The sequence below is a fragment of the Dreissena polymorpha genome, chromosome 6 (assembly GCF_020536995.1).
Source record: "Dreissena polymorpha isolate Duluth1 chromosome 6, UMN_Dpol_1.0, whole genome shotgun sequence".
Classification (NCBI taxonomy): domain Eukaryota; kingdom Metazoa; phylum Mollusca; class Bivalvia; order Myida; family Dreissenidae; genus Dreissena; species Dreissena polymorpha.
In genome coordinates this window covers 81,106,254-81,121,225 of record NC_068360.1, presented here as the reverse complement: position 1 = coordinate 81,121,225, position 14,972 = coordinate 81,106,254, and the positions used below count along the sequence as shown (strand labels likewise).

Sequence of the window (14,972 nt, the reverse complement as noted above, 5' to 3'; positions counted from 1 at the left end):
TCAAAACTATTGTACACTACAACGTATTATTCCACGCATGCGAAGTGTCCCAAGGGCAGCTTTTACTAGGAATTATAAATACATATATAACTTAGGGTTTATTTATTTTATTTTAAGCAGCCGTATAATAACTACATGATAACAGAAAATCTTATGTCGGTGATAACGCATAACCCATTCAGAAGGGTCGTTAATAAACGATTTACAGTTTTGATGCGCTAAAAGAGCCAAGCTTTCATTTTTGGTAGAACCGTATCTACAAAACTGAAAACGTTTAATTTTTAATTATTCAAATCATTTTATTGCAAATTTAGATTGCATGAATAAGATATTCTGATGGTTGAGGTAGGGGCCTATTTAAGGCCAATGTTAGAGCAGGAAAAAGCCATGCACAGCGAGCATTATTTTCAGTTGTTTACAGCCTTGCATAAAAACGACGAAACAATCTCAACAGAGATTGACGCGAGCGTTTTAACAAAGAGATTTGTACATGACCCAAATATAAAGATAATACTAGTATATTAACTGGTTTATCGAAAAAAATATAACATCAAATTGATAGGAATAATACTACATGTAAAACCTATACATTAACCTGCAAAGATATACTTTTACGATTCTAACCAACCCTTCTATCGTACTGTAAAATAATTAATTTAGTTTCGCTCGATTGAGTTGACCGCATTCGGATTCTAAATACTCGGTCAATGGCGTTTCATGACAAGAAATAATATTAAACAACCCACGCAAAAATCTTGAGATCGTACCCTGGACTTCATGATCTCTAAACGGCCAACATAGCCGCTAAACCACCATGGTAGCTCAACCCTTCCCCACTTTAAAGCAAAGTGAAAATGACAATGTGCAAGCAGCATAAAACCAGAACAGCCTTCGAGTAACTCGCAGTCTGTTCAGGCTGTATGCTGTTTGCTGCTCATTAGTATCTTAGGGTTGGAAATGAAGCCTTTAAAACTTGAATTTAGTGAGAAAGGTCTTTAATTAAATATAACTTTCTACGGGACTACAAATGCGTGAAAATACGTATCTAAGTAGTAAAGGGTTAATTCTTGCCTGAATCTGCCCTCTCGGTCCCATGATGGTGGCGCTGTTCGTTCATAGGCCTGCGGCTGTGTGGTAAGTCAAGTTGGCCAGCCCTCCACCTTTGTACTTCAGCACGATCACTGCACTCTCGTCCACCGCTGTGTAAACAAATATTTGAATCATAATCATTTAGTTTAAACCGATTTATTGAGCTCGATTGCCCCGAAAGACTAATGCTTATCGAATGCTCCGGATTCTTTTCCTAGATAGAATCGGTATGTGAAGATATATAAGAACCAGAAGATCTTAAGAACACACTCACTGTGGAGAGCGAACCTGGGACATAACGGTCGCTATGGAGACACCATATTGACTTCGCAACCTTTGAACATTGGAATAGTGAAAATATATAACAATAATCGAGTGAATTGTGTATACAGACGTCGGTCTTTTGTTAAAGGACATTGAAGAACTTCCACTAAGATACAGGACAATACCTACAACCCAACACTGAACATATACATGATTAAAGATCATTGTGTCCACAGGTGCCGCTTGTGTTTGTTCGTTGTATAATGGGTAATTAAGAAGAACTATTTTCATTTTCAGGCATTATGTGCACGAGACGCCTCCACTAAACCTTCGCAAAAGGAATCATACTGTTTATAAGTTCAACGCGTTGTGTGCATTAATTCTCTGCATAATTTTAATCAATCAATTGTAAAATCCTTCTCCGCTGGATTTGATGAATAAACAAACGAAATCACTTTAAAACATGACTTTAAATAATGCAATATAATATGCTTGTTTAGAAATAATTGTATTATTTTGCGGACTATATCCTAGTGCATGCAGAAATTGAAATGTGCTTTGGCATTCGATTACAGATGACCATTACGTACAACCTCCGCGCAGGGATTTGACGGGAACCAGCATAGCTGGATCAAATCCATGCCTTCATAACCAACCACGTGATAATAGCCCAGCAACGTGGTAAAATAATTTAACCGTTGTTATTTTTACTTTTCTTTTTTTAATGTAGGTAATTATTTTTTTTATTATGAACCTAAACTTATATACTATTTTCATATTGTAATAGAAAACGATAGCACCTTGCATAATATAATACTTAAACCAATAAAATAAAATCATAACAAATCTGGTAGCATTTTCTTGAAATGGCAGAGATTGTATGTAAGAGCAAGGAACTTTAACTCTGCGTGGAGATTGCATGACGTAGTGACGTCTTGGTAGTACATACATACATACATACATACATACATACATACATACATACATACATACATACATACATACATACATACATACATACATACATACATACATACATACATACATACATACATACATACATACATACATACATACATACATACATACATACATACATACATACATACTACATACATACATACATACATACATACATACATACATACATACATACATACTACATACATACATACATACATACATACATACATACATACATACATACATACATACATACATACATACATACATACATACATACATACATACATACATACATACATACATACATACATACATACATACATACATACATACATACATACATACATACATACATACATACATACATACATACATACATACATACATACATACATACATACATACATACATACTACATACATACATACATACATACATACATACATACATACATACATACATACATACATACATACATACATACATACATACATACATACATACATACATACATACATACATACATACATACATACATACATACATACATACTACATACATACATACATACATACATACATACATACATACATACATACATACATACATACATACATACATACATACATACATACATACATACATACATACATACATACATACATACATACATACATACATACATACATACATACATACATACATACATACATACATACATACATACATACATACATACATACATACATACATATACATACATACATACATACATACATACATACATACATACATACATACATACATACATACATACATACATACATACATACATACATACATACATACATACATACATACATACATACATACATACATACATACATACATACATACATACATACATACATACATACATACATACATACATACATACATACATACTACATACATACATACATACATACATACATAATTGCTGCCGTATTTGATCGACGTTAAGCCAAATAATTTTCATTTTATGTGAAATGTGAAAGGGACTGGTTTCGCAGATTTTCTTGATACAGAAGAATTATTCTAAATTAAAAAAACATCCATTCTTAATTCAAATAATAATAATTAATAATAATAATAAGCAACCGTCGACATGATTCCACCCCGGTTCCATTTGAAAATCTAACCCGCTACCACTCGTCCATTAATTCTTTATTGGTGATAGTTTAAACATCATTATGTTCTAAAGTCCGAATGATCGAGTGGTAGTGCATTAGAACTCTCTCCCAAAAGACCATGGCTCGAATTCCAACACAGACAACTAACTTGTTATGCCATTAACATTTCTCTTAAGACTGTCATTATTTTTTAATATTCGAAATACTGAAATGTTATTTGTAAATAAATGTAATAAAGTTTGTAATACGTGTCTGTGACTAAATATCATCAAGAGTGTAATCAATACAATGCAATGCAATACAATTCAATGTAATACACGGCAATACATTTCAATGCAATACAATACAATACAATAGTATACCAACCAAACCAAACCAATGTAATGCATTACAATACAATACAATAGAATACATATTCACCTCCCATCAGATTTCCCACGGCCGTAATGAATACCGGCATCTCATTGAACACCATACAGGCCAGCTGCACTACGTATATCCCGATGTCCAGGAAGCCCCCGCCATAAAATGGCGACGTTCTTCACCCGCTCCACCTTGGAGATGGGGACGCAAAAGTTGACCAACACCAGGCGGGGATCGCCGATGGCTCCCGCTGCTAGTTCCTTTTGGTAAGCTGGGAACCACCTACTCCAAACAGCCTGTACGATAAATGTGGCAGTGCTTTTGAACAACATCGAGAAAATATCATACATAATTATTTAAAGAGCCTTAGCAATATGAACAACAGGTGATTGAACTAGCCAAACCCAAAACCTAAGTAACAAATCTAAGGCGTCGTCGATTTGAATCAATTAACATGGTTTATCAAGTCTTTTTGGGACTTTGTAAATGTCCTTGGTCTTTTGCAAATTCTATCTTTAGTGCTACAATCAAATTTCCCACCAGTGTTACTCCAGTCAAATCAAAACATTATAAGGGAAAGATGAGGAAACGCCTATTCACCAAATAGAAACGTGCTCCGTCGTTTAGTTTAGTTTATGACAAACGGGAAGTACATGTAGAGGTAAAAGCAAATATGCCAATCAAGAAAAGTCAATGCTGTTTGTATTGAATGCAGCGCGAATGAATATTAGTCAATTATGACGTTTCCTCAGGATAGAGTAGTATATATTTTCCGAGGACAGGTAAAAAATTGATTAACTACATTGTTAAAACGTTAAAAATCACTATCAAATAAGGTTGTCAAGTAAAATAAATGGAATATGAATGTCATTTGTGGAACAGCCAAATAGCCCTTTTATCAATTTTTACCATTTATCCATTATCATTATTTATGTACTAGGACGTAACGAAGTGTTTCATAAAACGTCGTAATGTACGTAAGACGCGGCCTTCTACTGGTACTATGACGTGTTTGGAAACAGCCAATGGCGTCTTTCTTAAAGGGGCCTTTTCACGTTTGGGTAAATTGACAAAATTGAAAAAAAAGAGTTTAAGATCCGCAAAGTTTCGTTTTAGTTATGATATTTGTGAGGAAACAGTAATACTGAACATTTACCATGCTCTAAAAAAGCCATTATATACTAGTACATCTTTTGACAATTTAAAAACCCGAAAATTATAAAGCGTTGCAACGCGAAACGAATTAATAAGTGTCGTCTCAGATACGCATGTGCAGTCCGCACGGGCTATTCGTAGACGACACTTTACGCACATTCACTTTTATAAAGAATTTGTTAGTTTCGAGGAATTCTCTAAGCGAAAATCCATTATTAGCGTGAGCGTTCTGCACAGGCTAATCTGGGACCTTACGCACATGCATTAAACCCCGTTTTCCCACAGCTAGGCTCATTAAGTTTATCCCCGAAAAGTAAACCCGAATGTGATTGATAATACTGAAAAAATTACACTCTGAACAAATCAAACATCGAGATATGCTGAAAGTCAATGACGGAAGAAGGCTCACGGACGCAGAGCTAATTTCTAATTAGCTCACCTGGAATTACTTGATATGGGAACCAAAACAATAGAAGTACATTTGTCTTGAAAAATTGCAAAGCTTCGTTCGGTAATGTACTTCATATAACTTACTCGATGACAAGAACACGAAAGTGTGTTCGAATCGATTCTTAGAAGCTGTGTGTGGCGATCAATGAAAGCATTTTAGTGGCCATGGACAGTGAGCAAAAAGCACTTTCACTCAATCAAATTTCCAGCAAATACTATTCGCTATACTTTTGGAAATACAAACTTGACTTCGTCAGATAATACTCAATGGAATTAGCTAGCATACGCTTTATGGTCAGGAGAGTTAGATGTAATCTATCTATCCTCCCATTCATGCATCAATGTAGGCAGGCAGGCAAGCAGGCAGCCATGCAGACAGATAGACATACACACAGACAGTCACACAGTCAGACGGACAGACAGACAGACAGACAGACAGACAGACAGACAGACAGACAGACAGACAGACAGACAGACAGACAGACAGACAGACAGACAGACAAACAGACAGACAGACAGACAGACAGACAGTCAGACAGACAGACAGACAGACAGACAGACAGACAGACAGACAGACAGACAGACAGACAGACAGACAGACAGACAGACAGACAGACAGACAGGCAGGCAGCCATGCAGCCAGGCAGCCAGCCAGACGGACACACAGACACACAGAAACACAGCCAGACACACAGACTGACGGACAAGTATGTGTAATTATTAACACATATCTTAAAAGATAAAACATAAAACATAAAAGATAAAACATATTTCATGGTAAATGAGCTTTTCACGACCGTTCCAGTGGTGACAATTGTATTAATTGGAAAGATTTTTTTCCATGTTTTTGTGTTATTTATAGTTGTTGTTGTTGTTGTTGTTTAGCTTTGTCACACTGTTTGGCAGTTGGTTACTCCCGTAATGTCGCACATGCAATAAGCCTAGTTTTCGCAGAACGCGGTTTTAAGTATTGTGATTTTGTTTTCAGTTTAAGTTAAGTATGGTCGCAGATAACCACAGCGACGAATCGCCTGCAACGAAATTAACACAGGGTGCAGGATCACGTGACCTTATGGGGTTCAGAAATTGATGTTAATAGATGTAAACGCACCGGTAAGTGGTGCTTCTTTTCAAATCATTAAAAAAAATTCTTAAGAATTTCAACTAATGCATAAAAGACAATTTTTCATGCGGCGTGGCAATAAGTAAAACATTAGAATAACAATTCGATGTGTATCACATTCATAAACACGGTTTTGCTGCACGCAAGGGGAAATGTTGGCACCGATTTCGTAGGTATTCAATAATGTATTCTTAAATATTAAAATATCGAAAAAAAAACGCAAGACAAACTTTAATGCGCTTAAGATTTTTGCAAACATGTTTCAATAAATTGCGATATTTGCAAAAGTAATGTTCTTAACGGTGTGTTTTCTGTCCAGCCCGTGTGTAAACAACTGTGAACCCTGTTGATCGTGCACCCTTTAGCAGGCAGATTATCATTGGTAAAAGTTTTATGCAGTTTTTGAAAAATAAATTCGACTAACCGACATCGCTGTCCTGGCCAACTTCCTCGTACGAATCGTATGCACGTTCAAATCCGAACCTATCCGCGAATGTTTGCGCCTTGGCAAGATCACGTGACGCCACCGCGACAAACTGGAACATGTGAAACGGACATATTTCGAACCAGTGAATAAATTTGAAAGCAACAGGGTTCGGCATGATTTTTTTCTTTTCTTATATCGTGCTCCACATTTGATATATACATGTTATGTCATGTTACAAAATCAAATACCGAGGCAATAATATAATTAAACCGAAAGAGGGAGATAATATATGACGTGGGTGCAAGAGTGCGCACAATGAGTGTTTTAAGTGGGATGTTGGTGTGATTCAACGATTCACCCCAGGAAACCCGATACCTTGCGAGTCGTGTAATACCATAGGGGACTGTGGTGTGCATTTCGGCACGAACATAAATAGGGTAAGTAAATTGGAAAAAATAAATTTTTAAAAGTCCAATTTGAAACAACTGTGCATTAACATTTATAACAAAGGTATTGGCCGACATGTAGAAAAAATCCTGACATTTTTTCTTAAAAAATGAGCGAAATGTGGCTCCCTGAAGTAGAAGATCGGGCAAAACGGACCATGTTCAGTCATTTAGGGGAGAAAAAACTGCTTAAATTGGCAAGCCACTGCAATAATTAAAGGATTTATACAAACTTTCACATGTCTGCCATAACCTCTCAGCAGGGTTTCTCCAGAAAACTATTTATTGTGGAGAAATTTGCGTTTTTAATGACCATGTTGGGAAAACATGGATACCATCTGGTGAAGACCAGGAAACCTTATGTGTGCAGTGACTTTATAATTCTTTTTCAGCCATTTTGTTACAATTTCTTTGCTTTGTAGAGGCATACAGTAAGTGTATGTGGGCACATATGCATTCAGATGTACTTTTAATGCCTTATATATTATCAAAAGTGCCTTTTCAACAGTCTCGAGTTTTATTTCTTTTTACCAACACTATTTTGGAAAATATAAAGAAAGACTTGACTGCTTTGTCGCATTTATTAATTGGTAAGGTACATTAAAATGATGTGTTAATAAGTGTATATGGGGTTTATAATTGTATAATATTTATGTGACGTGTTCTTAGACTTTTGGTGCTTATTCGACAAGTGTCATAATGAGAAAAACCCATTTGAAATGACGTCGCTAATAATAATAAAACAATTATTTCTGTTCCACTATATGCAACCTAGTTAATAATATATACATACGATAGTTTATGATTCTACGAAATATACTGATAATAATTTTGCATTTTTTGATTGATTGGCAGTTCAATGGCACTATATCATGAACGTACGTCGTCATTTTTGTCCTGAGAAAAAAAATCATTTTTTAGTTTGCAATGAAGTTTTCAGGTAGGGTGAATTTTGTTTGGTAGGTAGTGGGAGGGGGAAACAAACAATATTTAAATTTACTCCTTGGTTATTAAGATGTAATTAATAAAGAACACTTTGTTTTACAGTAAGTTTTATTATCTTTATTTTTACATTTTTCTAACGTGCTGGTGTGTAAGGAAACACAACACACAATTCTGGTTTATACTATTATTACCATTTTTACATAAATGCCAGTTTAATTCTTTATAAATAATGTTTTGGAAAGAAGAAAACACCTTTCTTGTTTATACTTATCATTTGTTACATTAATTACTGTTTAATTCTTTATGATCAATGTTTCCATGGTAATCATTGTCTCAATCATTTTCAAATAAATCTATAAAAACTGTGTTTTTGCAATCTGTTATTCTTACTTTTTAAATCCTAACATTACATGTACATGTTATATCCATGTTTTAGTATTCAATGTTGTGTTGTCTATGCCCTTCAAATGTCTGATAAGCCTTTACGAACATGCGCAAGAATCTTGGATTCGTCTGATGAATGATACTGTCTTACACCTTTCTGTCGCTTAGCTGGACACTCCGGGGCACTAATGAGACCGCTTTTCCGTTTCCCTTTGACACGTATTCTATCACTGGTATCAAAGAAATGGTTCCTGTAATTACAAATCAGAACTACATTATGTCAAAAAATTGTAAATCTAGAACATTAAGGTAATATAACATGTGTCGAATAGCACAATGGAGTATTAACCGTATTATGTAATATTTTGACAACGAATACAGATTTTTCCTTGATTAGTTATGGAACATCATGGACAAGATTACCCTAGTAAGCCTGTAGTGCTATCTAGTTCAAGTTGCTTATATTTTATGTCCTGTTTCTGGTGGCGATGGTTGAGATGTTTAATTATTGCTTCAAACACTTCGAACTTTTCCGCACAATAGAAGCAGATGAAGGCAAACATCATGACCTGTAAGAAAAGGAATAATAAATCAGTTAATTGCGTCTGAGACAACTAGAGCAATCACTAAAGGTGATTCATACCCCCCGCCCCCACCACCATAAGCCTTGATTGAAAATGTGATATTATAGTGAAGAGATTTCCACTTGATATAAACGTACACTGTCTATGCCGGACTGAACTCATAAAGGTACAGCTACAAATGAAGTATGAAAGTTGCAATCCCTTTATTTTAGAGCCAATATTAAAGCGGAGGCAGTGCCCTTGACCTGTGATCTTAACGGTATGTGTTGCGCAAAATTCATTGATGCATCTACATATGAGGTTTTTAGAACCCAGGAAGCACCAATGTAATGTTTCTTTATCAGAGAACACAGTCACCTTTGACCTAATGACCAAATAATGTAGTGTGATAATGTAAAACTCATTTAGGTCAGGTGTATCTTCATAGGAAGTCTGAAGATTGCAGATGGAAGCAGTTTTGTTCTGAAGACAATATTAAAGTTTTCTATTAGAGGTGGAAGTGACATTGACATTTGACCTTGTAATCTGACATTGGATTTGTCCTGTAAAACTCATAGAGGTGCATCAATATATGGATTTTGACGGCTGTAGGTGGAAGCACTTCCATTATACAGTCTATGATAACGTTTTCTGTAAGAGATCACAGTGACCTTGACCTATGACCTAGTGACCTTAAAGACGGCGGGTGTATATATAAAGCTAATAAGGTTTCATCAACATATGAAGTTTGAAGGTTGTATGTTCATTTGTTCAAAATGTATTTCATGAAAATAAATCGGGCGCACACACGGACAAAAATCGGGACGGACGTAACATACTGGGACAAGGACGGTCGGGACAAACTGATTCCTATATAGCCCCCGAAACAGACTTTGTGGCGGTTTAATAATGTGTGTGTGGGGGGGGGCATCACTTGCATTGTGATACAATGTAATTTTAGCACAAACTGGCAAACGAGTTAGTTATTAAGATAAAACTATCATCTTTACATGTCTAAAGTGGACATTGAAAAACCACATTATATATAAGACAAAGGATTCAAGTTTCTGAAATGATGTTGGATGACAGCCAAATAATATCATTGAATGTATTAAAAAGCATTGAAAGTACATTTGTATGCATATGTGCCCACAAACACTTACTATAGGCCACTACAAAGCAAAGAAATTGCATTAAAATGGCTGAAAATTAGTTTTTTTGTCACAAAAAAGAATTATGAAGTCACTGCACACATATGGTTTCCTGGTCTTCACCAGATGGTATCCATGTTTTCCCAACATGGTCATTAAAAACGCAAATTTCTCCACAATAAATAGTTTTCTGGAGAAACCCTGCTGAGAGGTTATGGCAGACATGTGAAAGTTTGTATAAATCCTTTAATTATTGCAGTGGCTTGCCAATTAAAGCAGTTTTTTCTCCCCTAAATGACTGAACATGGTCCGTTTTGCCCGATCTTCTACTTCAGGGAGCCACATTTCGCTCATTTTTTAAGAAAATTTGTCAGGATTTTTTCTACATGTCGGCCAATACCTTTGTTATCAATGTTAATACACAGTTGTTTCAAATTGGACTTTTAAAAATTTTATTTTTCCAATTTACTTACCCTATTTATGTTCGTGCCGAAATGCACACCACAGTCCCCTATGGTATTACACGACTCGCAAGGTATCGGGTTTCCTGGGGTGCGATTAGTATAACAACAAAATGTTAATGATTATAACACAAATAGAAATGGCGCTATCTAATGTTTAAAGTATCATCAATATTGAACCCGTAAAGTCTTGATCGGACAATGTACATCCACAGATCCAAAAGACACGTTAAAAGTGAATATGCACGATTTTGTCAAATATGTATGAATTAATGTAAAAAGTGTAAAAAAAAAACTTATTATACATATATTTCAATATAAATTAAAATAAAAGTTAAGAAGAACATGTGTCGAAAAATGCGAAATAAGCCAGATATTTAATACTGAAATCGAATATGTCTGTACAGTCGAATTCGCCAGCATGTATATCATGCATGTACGATGTGAATCTATATTTAGTTTTGAGAATCATTTCTTGCAACGATATCTATTCATACGACACACGAACACTACTCCGATCCTAATAAAATGACGAATGCTTCGGTTATTGTAGGAAAATATGTACGAAATATCTTCCTCACAATCGGCTCGGGGCGCTAATTTGTATTTGCTGCATTTTATAAAATTCGTCTTCAATGTATAATTTGTCTTGCCTATTTTGTGTTATTGTATCATATTTTTATCAATATATTACAATTTAACACAAATAAAAGTCGTATAATCTCACTTTAAAATAATGTTCCTTTACCGGTAAACAGTAGGTGACAGTTGTTAACTGATACTGTGTAAATGTATAGTACATCTGTATAAGGTTATACGTATAAGAAACAAATACATATTAGCAACTTCATACCGTATGGACTACTTTATTTACTTGTGTGCGGGAACCTATTTAAGCGTTTCCAAAGCAATCACATTTTAACATGTTTTGATATCCGGTATCGTCCGAAAACAACGTTTCATGCGAAACGTGGCATTACCAGACAACACAGTTTTGTGCAAAACTGTTATTATTCGACAACATGCATTATCCGACAACCGGCACTATGCTTTTTCTGACTGAACAAGTCAGTGCTGTTATTTACATGTTTCGCTCTACCACATGTGAAATGGATATTAACATACTCAAAACACAAGTCTTTATTGTAATTGTTTTTGTTGTTTTCTTAGAAAATACGAGCCATGTTCTTAGAAACCTGGGCTTAATGCATGTGCGTAAAGTGTCGTCCCAGATTAGCCTGTGCTGTCCGCACAGGCTAATCAGGGACGACACTTTCCGCCTTAACTTGATTTTCGGTAAGAAGGGGCTTCATTGAAACTAAAAATACCATACAAGCGGAAAGTGTCGTCCCTAATTAGCCTGTGCGGACTGCACAGGCTAATCTGGGACGACACTTTACGCACATACATCAAGTCCAGTTTTCTAAGAACGCGGCTCACATTATGTTCAGTGTACCACTAAAAATGTCTGTAAAAGTATTACCACATGTTGGTATGTGAAGTTAACTCTAAACATATAAAATGTGTTCCTTAGCGAGCTTGATACCATTCTCCGATTAACACTCTTTAAACTGTTATCAAAAAATGTATGACTATAACAATGTAGCATCCTCACTGCAAGTACCTTTAACAACGTGAACGCCAGATAAGCACTATGGAAACGTAGTTATTTTTTCGTTATCTTAAAATGACATTATCGGAGCAAGCAACTGATTTGCGTCTTAATTATCATACCATACTTCTGAACGTTGATAGCGGCTCGAAACATCCTCTTCTAACGTGAATGTCACTTATGTGATAGCGGCTCGAAACATCATCTTCTAACGTGAATGTCCCTTACTGAACGTTGATAGCGGCTCGAAACATCCTCTTCTAACGTGAATGTCACTTATGTGATAGCGGCTCGAAACATCATCTTCTAACGTGAATGTCCCTTATGTGATAGCGGCTCGAAACATCATCTTCAAACGTGAATGTCCCTTATGTGATAACGGCTCGAAACATCATCTTCTAACGTGAATGTCCCTTATATGATAGCGGCTCGAAACATCATCTTCTAACGTGAATGTCCCTTATGTGATAACGGCTCGAAACATCATCTTCAAACGTGAATGTCCCTTATGTGATAACGGATCGAAACATCATCTTCTAACGTGAATGTCCCTTATGTGATAGCGGCTCGAAACATCATCTTCTAACGTGAATGTCCCTTATGTGATAACGGCTCGAAACATCATCTTCTAACGTGAATGTCCCTTATGTGATAACGGCTCGAAACATCATCTTCTAACGTGAATGTCCCATATGTGATAACGGCTCGAAACATCATCTTCTAACGTGAATGTCCCTATCTTCTAACGTGAATGTCCCTATCTTCTAACGTGAATGCCCCTATCTTCTAACGTGAATGTCCCTATCTTCTAACGTGAATGTCCCTATCTTCTAACGTGAATGTCACTTATGAAAAATGACGAATTATTGCAGGTAAAATGCAGCGAACAAAATGATAATCGGAAACTTTGTGTTTTTTATTTTAAGAATTGTGTTTCGCAGATTAGGCGACATGCTTCCTTTATATGCGCATTACCGTGCCCGGTCTACTAAGTTATATTTTACAGTTCCGGGCTGTAATTAAGGGGATCGTACAATTAAATCCCAAACCGAACACTTATCTTAGTAAGGAATTGGTCATACAATTATTTCTACGGGATTCTCCAATAAATCCGCTTTATAATAAAGAAGTTGTCTGATGCTTCCAAATTCGATTGAACATAAAAACTTATGTCTGTATTTTAACAATGCCCATACGGCGAATATTTCGAGTCTCGTTAAGGGAAAACTGGGCTTAATGCACTTATAAAGTGCCATTCCATATTTGCATTTGCAATCTGTACACATTTATCAGTGACGACAATTTTCGATTTGTTTGCCTTTTTTCTTTACAAAAAAGTCCCTTCTAAACGAAAATTCAGTTTAAGCGGAAAGTGTTGTCCCTGATAAGCCTGTACGATCTGCCCAGGCAAATCAGGAATTACACTTTGCGCACATCAATTAAGCCCAGTTTTAGCAGAACGAGGCTAAACCTCTTTAAAACACACAAGTTCTGAAATTATGCAATGCAATAATACGAGTGTCACGCAAGTTCTGGAATTATGCAATGCAATAATACGAGTGTCACGCAAGACGATACATGTTCATAAAATAATCTAAAATTCTGTCCCTCATCCTGACAGCATTACCACACGCCTTGTGATCCTGAGCCCTCATCCTGACAGAATTGACACACACCTTGTGATCCTGAGCGGGCAGATTCTCCTTAATTGCCATGAAAAAATCCTCTGATATCTTCCCCGGAACCAGGCATCCCCATCGAGTGGCCGCCATTATACTGCGAGAGACACAAACAATCAAACGTAATGAATAAATATCGAAATCATTTTTGGTTGTTTTTAATTCAAAGAATCTTCAAAAATCCGTGTTAAATATTTATTTACATCAACTCCGCCCACCCCCTTTTTATATGTGATACTGTACTCCGATGCACTGGAATAATATTTGATCACAGAGCCGTTGAGTTCAATAGTCAATACACTGGTGAAATTAAAACGGTGCATTCCATCAGTTTCTGCTAATAAGTTGACAGCAAAGAGCTCAGAAGTTTGTGTTTTTTAAACTGTCTTTAACGGAGACGAATAATGGTATGATTTTACAATGGAACAATAAATTTGAAATAAATTGGACTGGAAAACCCCATGGGCTATTAAATGTATGAACTGGGCTTTTAACTACGTGCAGAGTGGATACGTGCGCATGGATCAAATTAATATGTTCAAACTAACAACAATTACATAGCTACGCTCATGTCCAATACCCCATGTGACATACCATTAACTACGCTCAAGCACACTATCCATTACTACCATCTCCCGTAGTGATGTATCGATGTAATGGATATGGTGTCCACCTTGTTACGAGGATCATTCTAGAGATAATATCGAAGACTCGTAGTACGG

At 35.9% G+C, this 14,972-nt stretch overlaps 1 protein-coding gene across 1 annotated transcript; it reads right to left on the bottom strand.

The window, feature by feature from the left end:
• Positions 1–1,113: 1,113 nt before the first annotated feature.
• Positions 1,114–14,343, bottom strand: LOC127835852 (trans-1,2-dihydrobenzene-1,2-diol dehydrogenase-like). Its single transcript, XM_052362279.1, has 7 exons — positions 14,199–14,343; positions 9,323–9,353; positions 8,891–9,035; positions 7,007–7,118; positions 6,077–6,155; positions 3,912–4,030; positions 1,114–1,199 (listed from the first exon to the last, which is right to left on the bottom strand). The coding sequence occupies exons 1-7, from the start codon at positions 14,341–14,343 to the stop codon at positions 1,114–1,116; spliced, it is 717 nt and encodes a 238-aa protein (XP_052218239.1).
• Between the last annotated feature and the right edge of the window lie 629 nt (positions 14,344–14,972).

What these genes read in the sequence shown, in the direction of transcription:
- LOC127835852 (XM_052362279.1), bottom strand. Translation starts at nt 14,343, where the DNA reads ATGGCGGCCACTCGATGGGGATGCCTGGTTCCGGGGAAGATATCAGAG. An exon ending in TCAGGATCACAAGGCGTGTG is followed by an intron (nt 9,354 to 14,198) that starts GTAATGCTGTCA and finishes CTTTTCTTACAG; the next exon opens with GTCATGATGTTTGCCTTCAT. An exon ending in TGCCTTCATCTGCTTCTATT is followed by an intron (nt 9,036 to 9,322) that starts GTGCGGAAAAGT and finishes TTGTAATTACAG; the next exon opens with GAACCATTTCTTTGATACCA.